The sequence below is a fragment of the Cnephaeus nilssonii genome, assembly GCF_951640355.1.
Source record: "Cnephaeus nilssonii genome assembly, chromosome: 5".
Lineage (NCBI taxonomy): Eukaryota > Metazoa > Chordata > Mammalia > Chiroptera > Vespertilionidae > Cnephaeus > Cnephaeus nilssonii.
The window spans coordinates 2370446-2391938 of NC_137076.1; the positions used below are offsets into that span (position 1 = coordinate 2370446).

At 50.9% G+C, this 21493-nt stretch overlaps 1 protein-coding gene across 3 annotated transcripts in view; it reads left to right on the plus strand.

The window, feature by feature from the left end:
- The window catches only part of ANK2 (ankyrin 2), a 300444-nt gene that overhangs the window by 260484 nt on the left and 18467 nt on the right, over positions 1–21493 (plus strand). For 2 of the 3 annotated variants that reach the window (XM_079771700.1, XM_079771698.1), the window contains 10 exons: positions 183–286; positions 4841–4876; positions 8628–8852; positions 11477–11631; positions 12408–12619; positions 12893–13097; positions 14692–14788; positions 17222–17450; positions 18195–18320; positions 20580–20702. In XM_079771700.1, the coding sequence (XP_079627826.1) occupies positions 183–286; positions 4841–4876; positions 8628–8852; positions 11477–11631; positions 12408–12619; positions 12893–13097; positions 14692–14788; positions 17222–17450; positions 18195–18320; positions 20580–20702 (1512 nt within the window). The remainder of the gene's footprint in view (positions 1–182; positions 287–4840; positions 4877–8627; positions 8853–11476; positions 11632–12407; positions 12620–12892; positions 13098–14691; positions 14789–17221; positions 17451–18194; positions 18321–20579; positions 20703–21493) is intronic. The other variant, XM_079771699.1, reaches the window with a different exon arrangement.

The window sequence follows — 21493 nt, forward strand, 5'->3', positions numbered from 1 at the left end:
CGTCAATAACACCACCTAAGCAGGACTGTGTTCCCAACGCACCTGAGCGCCTCGGCCTCACATTTTTAAAGGGGCTGTTCCAGGCAGTGCCGCTGTCTGAGGCGCCCCTTTCAGAGACGGGTACATTGTCATCGGAGTGAAGGGAGAGAGCCATGTCCCTGAGCCGTGTCCTTTGTGTCCAGGTGTCAGCGCTCGCCAAGGAGGCGGAGAGGAACTCGTACCGCCTCAGCTGGGGCCCCGAGCACCTGGACAATGTGGCCCTTTCTTCCAGCCCCATCCACTCAGGGTGAGTCGTGGTGTCATGTGTCCAGATCAGGGGAAGGGACGAGTGGACAGCAGCAGCTTTGTCCAGTGGCTGTAGCTGGTGGCCAGCTTACAAGGGACGTGACCTTCATTTAAACTTGTAAATAACACAGCTTTGTCTACCATGGACCCCGTCTGTGTGGACAAACCAGCAAAAAGGGTTGAATTCCACATAGAAAAGCTGACGTTTCAAAGTAACTGGTAGCATTGCGTCAAACAGCTTGCTCACTAACCAGCAGCTGCCGGGGCATCCTGGCTTTAAGAAGTCTTGAAAGGAAAGGTAGGAGTATTTGCTTTCTGGACAGTTTTATTTACCAAGGTGAAACGGACAAGGTAACAGATACCTCTCCCCACCTATAAGCGCACTGAAAGCAATGTGCCCGGAGGCTGGAGGCACACAGACAGAAGGAGGAGTCCTGTGCAGGTGGCAGTAGGGAGACTAGAGGGCACCCATCAGCTCAGTCACCTGCCCGGGGCCAGCAGCCACTGAGAAATGCCGCCTTTCCTATTAGCTCACTAAAAACGTAGGGCTTGGAGTTATAATCGTAAACGTACAGAAAGATGTCCTGAAGGCATAAGAATTCAGTTATGTGGACCATAAACCCTGTAAGGAGTTGTAAATGGTAACACTTCGCAGTTGGATTTTCCCTCTCATTCTGTTACTTTTATTCATCTAGTAATTTCATAATTATATGTAAACTCTTAAAATATTTGCTCTTTTAACCACTTTTAAAAGCCCCACCCATATGTTATCTAACTAAATAAAATATTTTGGCTTAAAGGATTCCAAATTCCTTATCCGTAATGCCCAGCACAATTTGACTGGTGGGTCTTCCTTTTGCCATTATTCTAAAATAGTCCCTTGCCAGGAAGGCATTCTGAGGCATTGTAGTTACAAAGTTTGCATCTCATAGTCGAAGCTTCTCCTAAAGATTCATAGACTATAAAACTAGGTACATAGACATAGAAAATAATCAAAACACTCTTTTCCTTGTTAAAGAAGCATAAGAAGGTTCCTAATGCAAGATATGCAAGGTAATAAAAACCAAATTAAACCTCATCCCAGTTAATTTACATATTCTAAGTATAAAATGAGATCATTAACATCTGACCTATTAATTATTCAAAAAGCATAACATTGCATTCTGCTACCAACTTTCTGAACAATGATGAGAAGAAAGGAGGTTGGCCCTGGAATGTGAAGGTGGTAGGTTGGACCCCAGAACCAGCGCAGCCCAGGCAATACCCAGCCCAGGGAGCGAAGGGTTATTTTAAGCACAATGTAATTTACTACTTTTTAAAAATATATTCTTATTGATTTCAGAGAGGAAGGGAGAGGGAGAGGGGGAGAGAGAGAGACATCAATGATGAGAGAGAACCATTGACCAACTGCCTCCTGCACGCCTCCTACTGGGGATCAAGCCTGAAACCCGGGCATGTGCCCTGACCAGGAATCGAACCATGACCTCCTGGTTCATAGGTCGTCACTCAGCCACTGAGCTACGCCGGCCAGGCACAATGAAACTTACTATTAATGGGCGAATTTACAAAAGAGTCAAAAACTAGAGCCTCAGTGGTTAAAGATTAATCACTTAGTAAGATAAGGGTCTTTAATCTTGGTCTCTAATAAACCAGGTCTTCTGTGAACTTGAAAGGTGATCGCTGACCATATATTCTGAACTCTGGCTGGGCATTAGAATCACCCGGGAGCCTTCACATGCTGACATCCAGGCCCCACCCAGTCACAGTGGCATCTCTGTGTAGTGATTTCTACAAGTGTCTGTATCCAGACGTGTGTTTTACACAAACTGTGAGAAAGGACCATCTTGACCTAACAAAGCTCTGATTATATGGAGACCTAGATAATTAACCTGTACAAATTCCCGACACATTGCTGAATTCTGCGAAGTACCACACCTTGTGCCAGGCACTCAGGAAAAGAGTGAAGTAGGATAGCCTGCCTTGAAGAAGCGCACCCATGTGTTATTTGAAGCTGGAAGACAGTCTGTGGAAGGAAGAATGTGATGTTCTCTTTGGAGGCACCCCCGCCTCACGCTCTGTATGTGACGTGGGGCACATTAGGTAGACTGTCAGAGTTTCCCTTCACTTACCTGGAAGATGCATGTTGTTATGGATCCCACAGGGGAACTTTAGGGGGTACATAGTTCTTATATAATTAGCATTTCGTCTAGAAAGAATAGGACTCAATAGATCCTCGTTAGTATTTACACAATCCACATACACCTTCCAGATCACTCACAAATCCCAAACCAGTTTAGCAAAATGTATTCCAAACGCAGGACCGCCCCGAGCGGCCCTGTTCCTGGTGTGATGTGGAGCTCACAGCTTCTGTTGCCAGGTGACCAGGCATCTCTCAAGGCCTGTGCTGTGGCATTGGAACAAACACACAGCACAGGGCTTGGACCCACAGGGTTTCCACTGACCGCTCGATGCTGCTGCTCCTGGTGGTGAAAAGCTGTCACCATATTAACGTGCACGAATAGCGTTCATGGTATCCTAGCGTGTAACGTTGGTTTCTTACCGTTTTGTTTTGGCCTTTTTTTTGGTGGGTTTCGTTTTTTGTTGTTGTTAATCCTTACCCAAGTATATTTTTTCATTGATATCCATTGATTTTTAGAGAGAATGGAAGGGAGTGGGAGAGACAGAGAGAGAAACACAGATATGAGAGAGACACATTGATTAGCTGCCTCCTGCACACCCAAGGCCGGGGATCAATCCTGCAACCCAGGTACATGCCCTTGACCAGAACTGAACTCAGGACCCTTCAGTCCGAGGGCCGACATTCTGTCCACTGAGCCACACTGGCCAGAGTGATTACGTACAGTTTCATTCATTCCACACCGGGTTCCTGAGTTGTCATTTTCACATCTATTTTTCAAGGAACTGAGATTCTTGGGTGAATTGTTAAGCCACTTCAAATCTGCCCAAAAAGTTATAAAAGAAATGTTTTTGACAGGAAGTGATAAGGGAGCTTTTCTGTGCACTGCGGCTTGCGGTGCGTGTGGTTCCTGTGGAGTCACAAAGGGCTCCAGGTTAATGGGAGACACAGCTGCACCCAGAGGCCAAGTTGGCATCTCCTTCCGCCTCTGCCTGTCTCTAGTGGCTCGTGTCCATGGCCACCTAAGAGGAGGTGTCGGCGGCTAAAACCATCTGACTGCCCAACACATAGCCAGTCGCTGGCAAAGGCACGGCTGCAGTAAGATTTCTGTGGTTGCTCCTTAAAGAGCTGGTTACTGACTCAGGACCTGGCCAGCAGGTATTGCTACATCCCCAGGATGTCCCCTGGCAGAATCTGGGGTGCGAACCTGAATTCACGGCTCTGCTCATTTCAGAGGTGCTCAGTGAGGGAGGCTCCTGCTTAGTCACGGCCAGCTTTGCGATCCATTTTAATGTGATTCTGAAGGCCTTTGTTTTTAGATTTCAATAATAGCCACATGCCAACAGCTAAGTGTCAAGTCATCATGTTATCCTGCAAGATATTGTAGCAACTAGAAGTCCATTAATAAATTGGTCTTTTTCATAAAAACATGTTGAAGACCATTTTGCCGTGAATCTAAAACTGCCCAGAAATAAAGTCCATTAAAAAGCATGTGAAGACATCAGCTCAGGAGAGTGGATAGTTAAATCCTAGGAGCCGAGACTGCTTCTCCTTTGACAACATTAATATTTAAGTATGAAGAGCAGTTAATTTGGTGGTTCACATATTTCAAATACCCTAGCTTTTTTAAGGTACATGAAGGTCAATTCTCTTGGATGAAGAAAACGATTTTTAAGTAATCACACAACTGTTTTGTAAGGTTGGCCCATAAACGTGTCCTTTTGTACGTCATACACAAGTGAGCCAGAGGCAGAGAAAATGCCTGGGGGGTGGGGCAGCGCCGCCCCAGCAGCGAGCAGGGTAAGCCCCGAGCAGGGGGCGCCCCAAGCAGCAGCCCTGAGCAGGGGGCACCCTGAGCAGCCCCCCCCCCGCCGCCCCCAAGCAGGCTGGCAGCCCCGAGCAGGGCCCCCAGCAAGCCGTCACCCTTGAACGAGTGCTAAGACTTGCGTAGTTTCCATTCCCTGCCAGTAGGTAATTCACGTTCCTTCTCTGCCTTCTAGTTTATGTCATGGCTTACCATTGAAGCCAGTCTTCAGATGGTGCCTTTTCTGTTCCCATGTCTTCCCCTGTGGCCCCAAGGGCATTGCCATGTAGGAAGCACTGCAATGGGAATGAAACCATGTCCACCAATCCCAGACTTTGTCCCTCTCACTTGAATGCCTTTGATGGTGTGTGGTCTCCTGGACCTTGGCCTTGGCACAGGGCCCATGGCCAGCGCTAAGCAGGGAGCGGGGCTGCAGGGGTGCCCACCCCGGCCCCTCAGCATGTGGGCAGAGTGATGCCTCATGGCTGTGTCCATCTCTTCCGGATGGAGACTCTGTTGGTGTATGACCGTGTATTTCAGTGAGAAGTCGCCTCTGATTCCTTCTTGATGTTCGCCCACTCCTTCTCTGTGCTAAAGTGTCTGTTCTGTTGCAGCCGCACCTCTCCATGTCTCGACCGTGACAACAGCAGGTGACTGAGCATCGCCCCTCCTGCCCGCCCCCCGCCCCCCAGGGTGCTTCAGTGCGCACACCTCCCAGGGACGCAGGGGCAGCCGTGTCTCCAGGCCGTGCCCTGGCTGAGGCCCCTTTCTCTGCAGTGGAGAGAACGCGGGCATTCGTTATTTCATTGGAGATCAGCTGGGATTGGGCCAGAATTAACGCAGACCTCCTGGGAAAGGCTCCTTGGCCGAGGCTCTCCACATCTTAGCTCCTTTTGTGAGAAAAAGTGCTACATGAAGCTGAAAAATTATTCCTAGCAATTATACAAATTGGTTGACCTGTTTTAAAGTCATAGTAAAGGTCATGATTTTAAGTGCCACGCAGCAGAGGTTTTTAAAAACTGTTTCCTAGGTGAACCAAAGGCTGAAAGTTGGTTAATGGTACATTTCCCTGGGATGCTGCTTTAAATGCAGCTTCTGAGACTTGGAATCGTGCTGTCAGTGAGCTGAGTCAGTGTTCCCAAACACCCCTCATCCTGTCCTAGTCCAACACACTGATCTCTGCAGGTTCTTAGACTGCCGACCAGGGCATTTTGTTACACAGCATCGTCCTCACTGCAGACCGTCCACAAATCAGACCGTTTCATAGACCCCTTTTTGAAAATTGTATAGCCATCCCTTTAGTTTTTCGGAAACACTAAATGTGATGTTTCTACACATGAACATTGCGAGTGATTAATGATTGGTGATTTTGATAAATCTGAGCCGCTTCAGAGACACTTTCCATCATGTTCAGTGTATGAGAGTCGGGGTGCAGGAGGGCTTGGAGGGAGAGCAGGAGAGAGAGCTTGCCAAGTCCCTACATCGGTCTTTTTCATAAAAACATGTTTTGCCATGAATCTAAAACTGCCCAGAAATAAAGTCCATTAAAAAGCATGTGAAGACATCAGCTCAGGAGAGTGGATAGTTAAATCCTAGGAGCCGAGACTGCTTCTCCTTTGACAACATTCTCGCCAGAATCAGGTGGAATTGACAGGCCTCCTGCTGGGTGTGCCTGGCTCACTGAAGCACCCTGATGACTTTTTTCTTCCTATTTTCACCCAATGACTAACTGAATGCTGCACCTTCCTCCCCACCCCACCCTCGCGGTCCTGGGTGCATTGAAAGGGAACCGAAGCCTTGGTGACTTTGGGGTGGAGGTGTGTTCCTCAGCAGGCAGAGCCCTGTTTTCTGTCCTAAGCATGTATCTGTTTAGCTAATCAGGTCGCCTATTTGTAGGCAAGTCATCTGCATAATAATGGTGGGTTGCTTTTGCTTTCCTCCCTTTTAAATTGTGATAACACTATCTCACAATTTAGAAAAAATCTCAATAAGAATTTCTAATTTGCATGATTGCTGAATTTCATCTAAAGTAAGATATGCAATTTATGCCGAGTGTCACGTGATTTTTTTTGTCTGTAGAGTCTTAAAGTCGATGCTCAGTGCAGTGTGCGCACATTTTCTGCAAAACCGCTCATTTACTGGGTTAACCACGGTGCAAGCATGATGCCTATTTCCCAGAGTGACAGCAGTTTATCTTCCAAGTAGGAATTCTCCCGGAGCACCTGAAATAGGGCCTTTCAGGGGTACCCTACCTGGTTACCAGTAACCAGCACAAGTAACACCAGAGACCCCCTGTGGTTTGTTGGGTGAAAGTCTCATTTTATGGGCGAGGAAACTGAAACCTAAAGACAGGAAGTGACTTGCCTGGGGTCCCAGCAGTACGTCCCGGCCGGGGCGATCAGTGGTGGCTCTGAGAGCGACACAGGCAGGGTGCCTGCTCAGTGACAGTGTTTTACATTTTATTTAAACAGTGGCGTTCATAAACTAGTAGAAACTGCATTGTCATCCCCGATGGACAGGTCCAAACACAGCATGTGCCTGAGCGGACACTGCCCGAGGGCCTCCGGCAGGTGCGACAGTGCGGAATCCTGCAGGGGCAGGCTGGGGGGCCGCAGGGGCTCCTCGGGGGTCTGAGCCCGTCTCCCTCGGTGGTGACAGCAATCAAAAGATGAGCAAACCAGGGAACGTCAGAAACGGTGCAGTGCGTGTGCAACAGCGCTGGCTGGAGCTTTTCTCGGGGTTCATAAATGTCAACGTAAACGTAGCCCAATAAAAAGCACAGAATCGAAAGGAAACCTTGAGATTCATCAGTGTTAACTAGCTCTTCCATTCTTTTGAGCAACAGTACATTTTTATTTATTTATTTATTTATTTTTTTAATATATTTTATTGATTTTTTACCGAGAGGAAGGGAGAGGGATAGAGAGTTAGAAACGTCGATGAGAGAGAAACATCGACCAGCTGCCTCTTGCACATCCCCCACTGGGGACGTGCCCGCAACCAATGTACATGCCCTTGACCGGAATCGAACCTGGGACCTTTCAGTCCGCAGACCGACGCTCTATCCACTGAGCCAAACCGGTTTCGGCAACAGTACATTTTTAAAAACAAAACATTTTTTGAGAATTTATACTTAAATTTATACTTAGTGGTAAGAAAAGCAGCAAGCCTTTTCTCACTGCATTTTGATCAAGATCAGAAACATCCACGTTCGGCCCTGCGCTGCGGATTGTTCTCCCAGGCTGCCTGGCGCTGGGTCTGGGCTGGCCACGCTCGGGGCACGGCTGTGGCCTCGCTGTCCCTGCACGCCTGCTGACAGGCCCTGGGCCGCCCGTCCCTTCTGTGCTGAGACCAACGGGACTTCTATTTAGCCGCGTGCGTGACGAGCTCGTGTCTGCTGTGAGGAGGGTGCGGAGCTCTTTTTCTCTGCTCGTCTACCATGGCAGATGCGCTGTTTCTGTCCCGTCACTTCTTGATTGACTGTGTCCCAGTGTTTGGGTTGCAGTCGTGGACTGGGTGCAGGTGGGGGTGTGGCATGGTGTGCTGCCTGAGCCTAATTCCCGGGCTGCTTTCCTCTTTCCGTTTTGGTATGAGAGCCTTGCAGATGCAATGGAAATGCGGGTCAGGTTGCCTCATTTCTGCCTCTTGACCAAGCGAGTCCCCACTGCATGCACCCACCCCTTCCAGTTAGACCAGCCCTTTCCTCGGCACACAGACACGTGACCAGACTGTCCATAAACCTCGAGCTTGTCCATTCCTCGAGCAGAAGGAATAGAGATGCCTCTACATTTGTAAATTACTGGCTGTGGTTTTCCACATTCAGTTTACTGTAATTTTGGGACATTGACTGTGCCCAGACACCCTCCCTCAGCAGGGCCCGTCCGTCCACATGGAGCTGATGCCTGTGCCCTGGTGAATTCTGGGAGAGGCGGGGCCTCTTAAGTCATAGATTATATTAAAACGAGCTGGACACGATGTAACTTTGGAAAGTCCAGTGGAATTAACTTGACAACTGCTCCGACCCACCCTGCCTTCACTGTGGGTTTTCAGGACACGCAGGGGGAAGTTCTGTGACAAAGGGGGACCTTCAGAGTCTTCATTTAATGCCATGCCACTCTCTGTGTCCATTGGATAGATTTTAAATTTACAGTCCACACACTGTCAACAAAAGGTAGCAGAAATTGTCTTAGGTTACAGATAAAAACAATACAAAAACTAAAACAACACAGAAATGAAGGCATTGGTATAAAGTGAGAACATTTAAGGACCAGTTTTTTCCCACCTTGCATATAAATACCAGATATTTGAGAACCAAGCATTTTGGACAGAAATTAACTGGCCAGGACTTGTGCACCTGCCTCCAGCCTTGCAAACGTGTCTGACCTCTGCTCCCCCTTTCAGCTTCCTGGTCAGCTTCATGGTGGACGCCCGCGGGGGCGCCATGCGCGGCTGCAGACACCACGGGCTCCGCATCATCATCCCGCCAAGGAAGTGCACGGCCCCCACACGGGTCACCTGCCGCCTGGTGAAACGCCACCGCCTGGCGACCATGCCCCCAATGGTGGAGGGAGAAGGCCTGGCCAGCCGCCTGATCGAAGTCGGACCCTCTGGCGCGCAGTTCCTGGGGTAAGGGTCTCTGCTAAGCCTCCCACTTAGTCACCCGTGCGCTAGCGTCTCACCTGGCGCCACTGGGATGGATGCACAAAGGTACGTTCAATGCTTTGAATGAAGAGGGGCCCCTGTGACATTTTTTAAAATCTATGTTTATTGATTTCAGAGAGGAAGGGAGAGGGAGAGAGAGGGGGAAACATGAGTGATGAGAGAGAATCATTGATCGTCTGCCTCCAGCACGCCCCACACTGGGGATCAAGCCCGCAACCCAGACATGTGCCCTGACTGGGAATCGAATTGTGACCTCCTGGTTCATAGGTCGACGCTCAACCACTGAGCCACGCCGGCCGGGCTCCTGTGACATTTAAGTAGCACTGATGCTGCACTCCTCCCCCACGCCTCTTCCTTTGTGAGCTCCGTGAGCTCAGCAGTCAGCTTACTCTTACTCCTTCTCTTTGGGTGTGATTACAGCTACTAGACTCCCAGTGTGAATCATTTTTTCAGCCAATGGTAGGTATTGTTTTCCCTCTGAGACTGAAGTGGCAGAGTCCCAAGAAGAACTCCTCCTCTATTCCAAACATGAACTTGAGGTCCCGAGTCCTGAGAACCGTCTGCACTTGGGAAGAAGCGTTGCCAGGAGTCAGTGTGTGATTTGCCTTCTCTGCTCCCAAAGGGCTAACCTTGAGGCTCACACTCACACTGGCAGCCTGTTTGGTCACAGTTTTCCTTAAGATGGTGCAGTCCGGGCCACTGCTGCCAGCCTCGTTTTAGCAATTTTGAGCAGAAATTAGCATTTCTTCTTTCTTCTGTGTGTTTGAGCGGCTGCTATTGTATGGAGTGGTATTTCAACAAGCCGAGAAATGTGTGGCTTCTGCTGAAAACCGACCAAAGGATGAGGTTGTGGAGGGGGACAAGTTTCAAAATGTTTTGAAACAAATCAATTGTATTTAAGTCTCCTCATAGCAAGTCTTTGTGCTCGAAAGCGGGGCCCACATCCCGTTGCCCAGGAGCTTCTGTTCTGCTGGCATCACGCTGGGAGAGCTGCTCGCGCTAGAACTAGGAATCGGTCTAAAGCCTCGTAACTGGGAGGAAGCTGTTCACGGGTTGCTCCAAACTGCATTCACGCCGGAGGGGGCGTGCCCATATTCCCGGTTCTAGAAGCCTCCTCCCGCATCCCTCAGGCAGACCTGAGACACAGGAGGAGCCTGTGGGGCTCTGGGTGGGGCACGTCCGCGACCCCTTCCCCTCCTGTCCCAGGCCCCCCTCCCTCCCTCACGCTCAGGCCGCCTGGGCGTTGTAACAGTCCCCGCGTCTGTGCAGGAATATCCATGGAAACGTCGGCCTCTCTGCAGAGTCCGAGCTTCCATTATATTCCCAGCAGCCTGGGCAGCGTATTTTTCCTTCCACGGCTCGCGCCCTGGCAGGACCTCACCAGGGACAGGCCATCCCCACGTGCTGTCCCCACGTGCCGCCCCCGCGCCTCCATTGGGCACGCTGGGCGTCAGCGCCTCACTCCCTGTGGCCAATGGAGGGGACAGAACCAAAGCAGACCTCCCGGTGGATGAGCGGGCGGTGCTGGGGCGTGGACGCCCACCTGAAGCTTACCTGTGTTCTCTCTTTCACTGCTGCTTTGGATGTGCTCAGTAAACTCCACCTGCCAGCGGCTCCCCCCCCACTTAATGAGGGAGAAAGCTTGGTCAGCCGCATCCTTCAGCTGGGGCCTCCTGGAACCAAGTTCCTTGGGTAGGAGCGACTTAAAACCAATCGGTGGCTGCTGGCCCCATTCTCCTCCTCCTGCAATATGATTTCTCTTTTTGTCATTGTGCCCATGACATGTCCCTCTCTATGATTTATACTCTGTGCGAACTCTCTCTAGTGGACCATTTCTGACCCTGTGGTGTGTGACTTTTGTTTCGAGTGATGTTTTGTCCCTTTCCCCTTAAAGTGCTGTGACCTTCCTTTTCATTTAAAGCATGAGATCTGCCTAGTCGTACTCTGTGCTGGCTGCGGTGTTGTGCTGGGAATTTGGAGTCTGTCTCAAAGCAACCTGGACCGGAGACCCAGAGCCTCCACGACTCTTGAGAGTGGCTGTGCCCTGGAAGCGAGGGCCGTGCATGCTCGGACCTGAGCCCAGTAGGCATCACACACGCTGTTGGGGGGCTCAGCGTGGGCCACCGTGTGCAATGCCTACTGCGCCCTCGAATGGGGGGAGCCTCGGCAGACCCCGCATGCATGTCTCCGTAGTTCCCACGCAGTCAGCTCCTCTGACATCTCATTTAGACACATCAGCTCACGCAGCACCAAGCCATCCCCCTCTCAAGCCATTGTCACGTCGCACCTCGTTGAGGACGTCCCAGGAGGTCGGTGCACGTCATAGATATGCATGTCTGTTTCCTTACATTTCTCCGAGGAGAAGTTCCAGAATGCCACATGCACTCACAAGGAAACACCAGGGCTCCAGGTAGCAGCGTGTCCCCGGGACGGGAGCGCTGAGGTGGAGTGCTACTGTGCAGCCAGCCGCTAGCCAGTGTCCCTGTCCCCAGAGAGAGAGGAATCCAGGTCACTTTGCAACAGACAGTCGGGATGCGTGTGGTGTGTGGCTGGCTGCCGCCCACACTGCGTGCTCTGCTTGCTGCCAGGCCCGTCATCGTGGAGATCCCGCACTTCGCTGCCCTGCGAGGGAAGGAGAGGGAGCTGGTGGTGCTGCGCAGCGAGAACGGGGACAGCTGGAAGGAGCACTGCTGTGAGCACACGGAGGACGAGCTCAACGAGATCCTCAACGGCATGGACGAGGGTGCGTGGGGCACTTCTTCCTGAGGACCCAGGGCTGTGCGCTTGTGCACGCGTGTGTGCACGTGTGTGTGTGTGCGTGTGCATGGGGTGCACAAGTGTCTGTGTGTGATTCTGGCCCAGCAGGTACCGGTGTGTTCCAGTGATGATGAGTCGATGTACAGTGCATTTGCCTGGTCTCCTGTTGTTACTCAGGAAAATAAAATCCCAATCCCAGTGACCCTGTTAGTCTAGATTTTCTCCTTTAAGCTAGTCTGGTTTTCCTGTCCTGCCCCATGTGTGTGCACTAAGTTTGTGAAAAGCCTGTGACCCCCTCTGCTGATGGTGGGGGACATGTTGGGCAAGTTCCTGGTTTCAGGGGAATTCAAACCCTGGCTTCACGATCATTTATGATGGCCCCTTTCTATACACACAGTGACTTCTCAGACACAGTCCCCCCGGGAGTGACCCCGCACACCATCCGGCAGGACAGATTTCCTTCCCGCACACTTCCTGGGAAATAAAGGGCACGTTTCTTCTTACAACATAGAACTGGGTCTTGAGCTAACTTTGATGTTGGCAAAGGAGAGGCTGTGGGCCCCATCTCCTCTGCAGCTGGTGGAAGTGGAATAAACCGGGGATGGAGCAGGTGGTTTGCTGTAGCCCCGCCCTACCCTCCCTGAGACCCCACAGGCCCCGCAGAGGGACCGGTGCTGCCGGGGGAGAGGGGCACGCTGCTCTGGTGGAAGCACTCCTGCCTGAGGAGGCACTGACCTTGACCGCGTGCGCTGTCATCCGCAGTGCTGGACAGCGCTGAGGACCTGGACCGTAAGCGCATCTGCCGCATCGTCACGCGTGACTTCCCGCAGTACTTCGCTGTGGTATCCCGTGTCAAGCAGGACAGCCACCTGATCGGGCCCGAGGGCGGCGTGCTGAGCAGCACAGTGGTCCCGCAGGTGCAGGCGGTGTTCCCCGAGGGTGCGCTGACCAAGCGGATCCGCGTGGGCCTGCAGGTGCGGTGCTGTGCGCATGCGTGGCCAGGGGCACCTTGGGGGAGGGAGGACTGGCTGTGGGAACGGGGTGGGCCCATGCAGACATGGGCACCGCACTGGAGAGCAGGGGCTGCCACAGCACATAGTAGGTCTCTTACAGGAGGGCTGAGTAACTGCTACCTCAGTCCTATGCTGGAAGCCACTATGCTGATCGATGGGACAAAAAGCAATGCTTTCAAAGATACTTGATGTGAAGCGCAGTGGTCTGTTTACTGTGTGCTTTTCTTGGAAAAGGCGCAACCTGTGCATGGCGAGCTGGTTAAGAAGATCCTTGGGAACAAAGCGACCTTCAGCCCGATCGTCACCTTGGAGCCCAGACGAAGGAAATTCCACAAGCCGATCACCATGACCATCCCTGTCCCCAAAGCCGCCAGCGACGTCATGCTGAATGGCTTTGGGGGAGATGCTCCAACCTTGAGACTTCTGTGCAGCATAACAGGTGAGGCGCCCGCGACGATGTGAGTAGAAAGCTCTGGAAGGAGAAACCTACACGCTTGTAAACGTTAAGCGACTTTGTCATAAGGTGCCTGCAGGGGCCTGTGCTGATTCAGGAGGAGCATCCTAAGTAGGGAACGGAAGGTGGCAGGAGATGAACCGACCTGCTCATAAAGCCATGTGCCCCTGGGAAAGGCTCACGTGTCGTCACTCTGTCACACGGCCCTGTGACCACACTTAGCCCCATTCCACTGGAAAGGAAACCAGGCTCCGAGAATTCTGGGACTTGCCCGAGATTATACCCCAGGCTTGTGCAGAGCTGGGGTTCCAACCCAAGCCTGCACCCCTGCCAGCCTTTGCCAAAGACCTCGTACACCTGCTGAAAACCATCATCCTCCTGCACATCGCACCCAGCACCTCAGATCTGACCTCTGTCTAGGAGTCGGTTCTGTCATCACTGGCCTGTTGAACAGCCTTGAGAAAACAGAAAAGGTTTTTCAGGACTCACTGAGCGTGGTCTTTTCCATTGGAAGTTGTGATAGTGTTCAGACAACTACCAACCTCCAGAAAGACACTCCCGCTACTGGTTGTCTTGGCCCATGATACATAGTGGGAGGTAAAAACCCACACGCATCGCTGGGCTGGCAATGCCCCTCTTTCTTAGCACCACGAGCTCCTGGCGCTCAGCAGTGCCGCCCTCTGCTCAGGAGTCGGCTGCTGCTCGCCCAGGCGTGTGGGGAGGTTCTCACTTCTCCTTCGCAGTTGTGTTCTCCCTTACTTTGCTCTCTCCGATTCTCCCTCCTTACTAACGCTTTTCCTATGTGCACCATGACAAGCCATTGCGATTACCCCATACACTTAATAAACGCAAAACGCAAAATGCGTGGACTAGCAGGAACCCAGGGGTCATGCTTCAGTCACGACCTCATTCCCGCCCCACTTTCCTGGGTCAGTTTCCCACAGTTTTTAGTCCACGTGCATACAGTTAGCCCTTCATCACGTGAGACGTAGTGCGTGGAGGTGAAACAGGTGAGATGTAATGTGCAGGCATGCCCTGCCCTGGCCAGGGGTCAAGCGAGGGACCACGTGGCTGAGGCACTGTCCGCCTGATTAGGCCTTCCTCGGCCTTCGTCCACCTGTCCATCCGCCTGCAGTGTTCACCAAGCTCTTAATGTTTCCCAGGTATTTTTTACAGCCTTCCATTGCAAATTGAGAGAAAATTTTATCTTAAGAAAATAATTGTATAAAGTACGAAGTTCAGGAGCAAAAGACTACCTGGATTTTTCATTATTTTAACAAAACCTTCAGCTCCTTGGTCAGTTAAAGGATCTTTTAAATTCATCAACCCTATACAATTCAAATTGATCTTAGGGCCTACCAATTACAATAACAGCCTCAGAAAGTCAGGTAGAGGATAGAACCCCTAAACATTTGAAGCAGTGGCTCCATAACCTTTAAGCTCATTCCTGGGAGGTGCTGTCAGCGGCTGCTTCTCTGTGGCCTTGCAGCTTCCGCGGGCAAGCACGGAACCACAGACTCGCTTGACACTCCGGAGTCTGAAGTGCTGCCTAACTTTTTCACCAATCCTGTTGTTGCAGGTGGGACCACTCCTGCGCAGTGGGAAGACATCACAGGAACCACGCCACTCACATTTGTCAACGAGTGTGTTTCCTTCACCACCAACGTGTCTGCCAGGTGCGGCCAGCCCTCAGACCAACCCCAGGCCATACTGGCCTCACCCCCAGGGATTTTGCTTTGTTTTCTTTTGTTTCTGTTCTTCAAAAGTGAATTTTTCTCGTTGGTTTTAAATACAATCTGTATTAACTTTCGCATTTTAAACTGGACCTGCTTGCCAGCAAAACGAATAGTGATGATGCAGTACAAAGGTCACCAGTCGGGTTAAAATCGAAGGACAGCAAGCGATCGCAGCTTTGACTGTGGGACCTCGTCTCCCGTAGCGGCACCACCAGTTGTCCCAGACCCAGAGGCCTTAGGGATGATAGATTTCCTGCTGACCAGCACATCCCGAGCTGCTTCCCAGCAGAATGTCAAAGAGTCCGAGTGCACATGCGTGTGCAGATGGGCTCGAGGTTTAGGTGACTTTAGGAGGCCTGACGCATGCACGTATGTGTCTCAGCCTCACAGCGCTGACGCTGCCCAGTCTTGTTTCATGTGCTCACTAACGCCATTTATCATTAGCTCCCGTGTGTGACCTGTAAGGGAATGCTGGGTGCTTTCCCATGCATTTGATTTCATCACTACAATGACTTGGTACTGTGTCCATTTTACAGGTGGGAAAACTGAGGCTGAGAGGGTTAGAGCTTAAACTCCTGTCCAGGGGACAGAGGAGAAGGGCACACATGGGCAGCAGCTGGGGTGCTGGCCCCGCTGTAGCTCCAGAGATGGCAAATGCTGAGGAGAGAGTTACCAGGGCCCTGCCGGGTGCAGGGCTGTGCACGTCGGGGCGGAGAGGGCGCCTGAGGGGAGGTGCCCCCTGAGACCTGCAGGAGCCTGACAGGCAGGAGAGAGGACCATGGACAAGACACAGCAGGTTGGGGGCCAGCAGCAGACATCTGAGGTCGGAGGTCAGGTCAGAGCAGCAACGTGGATGACGGCAGTGCTGAGGGAGGCCTGCTCGGGAGGCCAGGCAGCTCCTGTGTTCCCCATTTCACCCCCAGATGACTGAGGGAGCAGTGAGCACACCGTGAGTGCGTCAGAGCAAAGAGGAAGGTGATGCCGAGCATCCACCAGCCGCCAGTAGCTGAGCTGAACCCTGAGAACGTTTCACTAAAGGAAGTAGCCGGATATTCGCGCATGTGAGGTCCCCAGAATAGGCGAGTTCACGGAGACGGGAATTGGCAGTCAGGGTGTGCGGGTGCCTTGTTCTGTTGGGGATGATGGAAAACTGCGGAATGGTCAGTGGCGATGGCAGCCCAGGGTGTAAATGTGCATCATGCCAATGCCGTGTCCACTCAGATGTGGCCAGCATGGTGAGTTTTATGTTACATATATCTCATCAAAAGCTAGTAAAAAGGAGAGAGATGGATGAGGGACAGGAAGGAATCGGTGACGAGGGAAAGGTAACCTCAGGGGCGTGGAAAGATGGCGGGAAGGAGGCAGCAATAGGCGGAGCGAGGTTTCAGGGCGACAGGATGTGGATAATGCTTTGCATCTGGCGGCCTCAGTTTTCTCTCAGCGGAATGGTCGCTCCTCAGGCGGGGGCTGGGGGGGTGCGGCTTGGGAAGGTACGAGGGCGGTCGGGGAATGCTGAGCAGGCTCAGCAACCTCAGTGCCCTGAGCAGTGACGCTGAGGGGGCGTGGCCAGGCCGTGTCACAGGCCCCATGAGGCCACCAGCCATGAAGGAGCCCCAGAGCAGTGACTTCCTCTGGGAGCCACGCCCAACGAGGCCCGAGTTGTGCCTTGAAAGCGGATTTCCACATGGTTGGGTTGCTCCACCTTGGTGACGGAGAGGGTTTTGGAAAGAGGAATGAGATGAGGCAACGCTGGGTAGATTTTATTGAGAAGAGTTTCAGTAAATAAGAGGAAGATTGGGGGAGTCAAGGGGAGCAGGGGCTCCCCCATGAGGACCCATTGCGATGGCCCCAGGCTCCCTTCACAGATGGTGCTGGGACTCGGGGCGGATTTCAGAAGCTGGACCCTGGGAAGTGTTTCCAAAGAAGAAAGGCACAAATACGGGTTCAGCGGTTGGTGGTGCCACCTGGTCCTCAGTGCCCTCCTGCTCGCTCCGCCCTCCTGCTCTCATCGTCTCCCACCTCCCTCTGTTTTAGGAAGCACTTAATCACTTTGATCATATTGAAGGCACTGAGGTTTTTTTTCAACTGGTGTCCACTAATTCAATTTTTTTCAAAGATTTTTAAAAAATTGTTTTAATCGATTTCAGAGAGGAAGGGGGAGAGAGAGAGGATAGAATCATCAATGATGAGAGAATCATTGGCTGCCTCCTGCACACTCCACACCGGGGATCGAGCCCCAAAACCCCGGGCATGTGCTCTTACCGGGAATTGAACTGTGACTTCCTGCTTCACAGGTTGACGCTCAGCCACTGAGCCACGCCGGCCGGGCTGGTGTCCATTAGTTTTAGATGCCTGACCTAAAATTCTTTGCAGGTTCTGGCTGATCGATTGTCGGCAAATCCAGGAATCCGTCACCTTCGCCTCCCAAGTGTACAGGGAGATCATCTGCGTCCCATACATGGCCAAGTTCGTGGTGTTCGCCAAGTCGCACGACCCCATCGAGGCGCGGCTGCGGTGCTTCTGCATGACCGACGACAAGGTGGACAAGACGCTGGAGCAGCAGGAGCACTTCGCGGAGGTGGCCCGCAGCCGGGACGTGGAGGTGCGGGTTCCGAAGCAACGCATGGACACGTCGTCTATGCCTTTCTTCAAAGATTATATGTAAAACAGTGGTTAATAAATAGACCGCAAATTTAAAAAAAGACCAGTCCTCATTCTGATAGTTAGAAGGTCAGGGTCCAAAAGCAGCTCGTTTTAGTCCATCGGGGCCAGTTCTGTCGGATAGTCTCCGCATCCATCCTGAGAGGAGCGGTGAAGGCTCCTCTCACTGAGCATCGCGGGGGCAGAACTCATCCATGAAGTGTGTAAGCGGCGGTAACAGTTCAGAATGCTTATCTTTCCTCATTCTGAGTAATTTTTAGTAGTAAAGGCAGCAGGCAGGAAGTGTATCCTTGGTATAAATGTGGACGTGAGCTACCCAGGCCTTGCTGCGTTACTCCTGCTAATTTCAGGCTTCATCAGCGTGGGTGTGGATGGTGAGGTCAAGTAATGTGACTCATTGGATGTAAAAACGACCCAGTCAGAAGATTGACTTTAGGATTTAAAGCTCTGTCAGTTTGGGGTAATGTGATGCGACATTAGAAGCGGGGGCATCAGCATCAGAGGCCACCACACACCTGCAGGTCCCCTTGGGACATACTTTGTCCCTGGGGGGACAAGACATAGCAACTGAGTGATGGTTGTAGGTAGGTTTTAACATTCCAACTGGTATCACCACTTCGTTATGTAAATAACAAGTAATAACTGCACTTATTATAGTCTGTGCTGCTTCTCTCTGCTTCACCAGGTGCTGGAAGGAAAACCCATCTACGTTGATTGTTTTGGCAATCTCGTGCCATTAACCAAGAGTGGCCAACATCATATATTCAGTTTTTTTGCCTTTAAAGAAAACAGACTTCCTCTCTTTGTCAAGGTAATTATCTGTTGTATATGGAATGTTTACACACATTTTATTCTACATCAAGTAAGGACTTAACTTCCTTTAGAAGGAGAGAATATTTGCTTTTCAATAATTTCCAGAGATTATTTAAACCATATCCATAAAATTTTAAAATTCTGGAAAACCAACCATTTTCATTTTTGAAGTTCAAATTCAACTTTAATCTATGTTTAAGGACAAACCGCCAATTCATTAATTAGAAAAACTGGCTTTTCTTTTTCAAATTTTAAAGGAAAGTCTCTTTTTAAAGTATTGTTCCTTTTAAGTCTTTGTGCTTATGTTTTAAATGTGTGAATTTCACCAACGAGGAGAGGGCTCTCAAAAGGCCTAGGGGCCCACTCAGCCCAATGCGAGGTGACCCAGGCAGCACTGTCGCCGGCGTCCTCCACACGCACTCAGCCAACACTCGGAGACGCCTCCGTGCACCACAGAGCTCCCTGTGGGTTTCAGACCCTTCGTCCCAGGCAGGGGTGTGGCGATGATGGTTACATCCCCCTTGGACTCCACGCCGGCAGAGGGCCAAGCGCGTATGAGTGAGAGGCTTGGGGAGCAGAAAGGAAGTAGCAATCCCGTTCTGCGCCGTCTCTGTCTCTCACTCACTGTCCCGCATTGCACTTCCCGGAGGCCCTGATGCCCCGCCCACACAGGACAGGGCTGGGCTCCCTCAGCTTCCCCAGTCCAGCCTCAGGCGCCTGATTCCCAAGCAGTTCATCCTCATGGCCCTTTCATTACCAAACCCCTCTTGGTTTCTCCCAGCACAAATCTGTGCAGCTGCTTAATGTCTTTAAAATACTTTTTTATTGATTTCAGAGAGGAAGGGAGAGGGAGAGAGAGATGAAAACATCAACGATGAGAGAGAATCATTGATCGGCTGCCTCCTGCATGCCCCCTACTGAGGATCGAGCACGAAACCCAGGCATGTGCCCTGACCCAGAATCGAACCATGACCTCCTGGTTCATAGGTTGATGTTCAACCACTGAGCCATGCAGGCCGGGCAACCTGCTTAATTTTTAGCGATGGAGTTCTCCCAAGTTCTCTGCTGAGCCTCTCATGGTGCCATTGCTGGTCACCACTTTTGCCTGATTAAAGCTATCCTAACAGGCCACTCCACGGAGCAGTCACTGCTGAGGGCGGCAGAGCCACTGAACACAAGCGGCTGTGTGATTGAACTGATATTTGATACCATTAATGTGCAAACATCACTTATAAACAACCCAATACAGAAATGGGTAGAGGACCTGAATAGGCATTTCTCCGAGGAAGGTGTCCAGATGGCCAGTAAGCCCATGAAAAGATGCTAAGCAAAGTCATATTCCAACCACAGTGAGCGACTGCTCCGTACCCATTAGAATAGCTGTTACCAAACAAAAACACAAACACGGAAACCAGCGTTGGTGAGGCCGTGTGAACACTGGGGCCAATGCACTGCTGGCGGGAAATCACACGATGCAGCCCCGTGGGACACAGCGCACCGCACTCAACGTGAGACCATGGCGACCACAGGGTCCAGGGGCTGTGCTCCTAGGTCTAGTCCCCAAAAAACTGAAGGCAGGTACTCGGTTACTTTCCCGCTGACGTTCACAAAAGCTTCATTCACCCAAACATGGAAACATCTCGAATATCCATTTGCAGATGAATGGATAAACTAAGGCGTCTGTCTATACATGCCATGGAATGCTATTCAGCCTTAAAAGGCAATGAAATTCTGACACATGCTACAACATGGATGGGCCTCGAAGACATGTTGGGTGAAATGAACCAGGCACAAAGGACAGACACGGTCTTAAGTCCATCTCTCCGAGGTCCCAAGAGGAGGCAAGTGTAGAGGCAGGTGGAATCGAGTCCCTCGGGGCTGGGCAGAGGAGGTGGGCAGTCCCCAGGGGACAGGTGCAGAGTTTGTACTAGGGGTGGTAAGCATGCTGCAAAACAGTGACGATTGCACAGCTTTGTGAGTGCCTAATGCCACTGAGCTGTACGCTTAAAAACGGTAAGTGGGAAAATGGAAAAGGTAAATTTTGTTATGTATATTTTACCACAATTTTTTTAAAAAGCTGAATGATTTTTTTAAAAATAATTGTAAATTGTAAAAGGACAAGGAGAAAGGAGCAGCCTCGAACCCTTACACAGCATTCTCAAATGCATTGTCTGTCCCCCAGTTCTTTGGGGGAATCATCTCCTTAAAGAAGCCACATGCGTCGTGTGTGGTGACACGCGTGCCTTTCTCGTTCAAGGTACGAGACACGACTCAGGAACCATGCGGACGACTATCATTTATGAAGGAGCCGAAATCCACGCGAGGCCTGGTGCACCAAGCCATCTGCAACTTAAACATCACCCTGCCTGTCTACATCAAGGTATCGCAGAGGCCGCTGCGTGCAGTTCGGGTGGGGGATTATCTGCAATCCAGAACCATGCACAAGCAGAGGCATCACATGCTCCCACATGTAGCAGCCATTTTGGATTCCCTGTCAATTCGTGATTCGCCATGGAAGTCAGAAAAGAAGGAGCTCTACCTTATTTCATATCCAGTTCATTGTGATGAAGTAATTTCTATGAACGCATATTGGATACAGAAGACAGAAACTTTTAAGATTTAACTTTTTAGACTAGTTTCTAAAAAGCAAATAACTGACTTTGTCTTCGTTATTGCTGTTATGTGCCCTCTTGGTACCATGCTGGAGCCTCTGGTACCCAAACCTGGGCCCATTAGCTTTGGTTCTCCACCAGCTCATAGGTGGGTTCTAAATATTGCATGCAGAGCAACCTCATGACATTTCATCTTGTTGCTAAAATAATTACCTGTTCATTTTATTTTTATTTTTTAAATATATTTTTATTGATTTCAGAGAGGAAGGGAGAGGGAAAGAGAGAGAGAAACATCAGTGATGAGAGAGAATCAGGGATCGGCTGCCTCCTGCACAACCCACACTAGAGATTGAGCCTACAACCTGGGCATGTGCCCTGACTGGGAATCGAACTGTGACCTCCTGGTTCATAGGTCAACCACTGAGCCACGCCAGTCAGGCATTACCTGTCCATTTTATAACCTGTAATGTTTAGGAGGATCAAATTAGTTTTCAACTGTTTTAACATGATTAGTATACAAAATACTTCCATGTTCCAAGGAGCAGATCTGAAACATAGT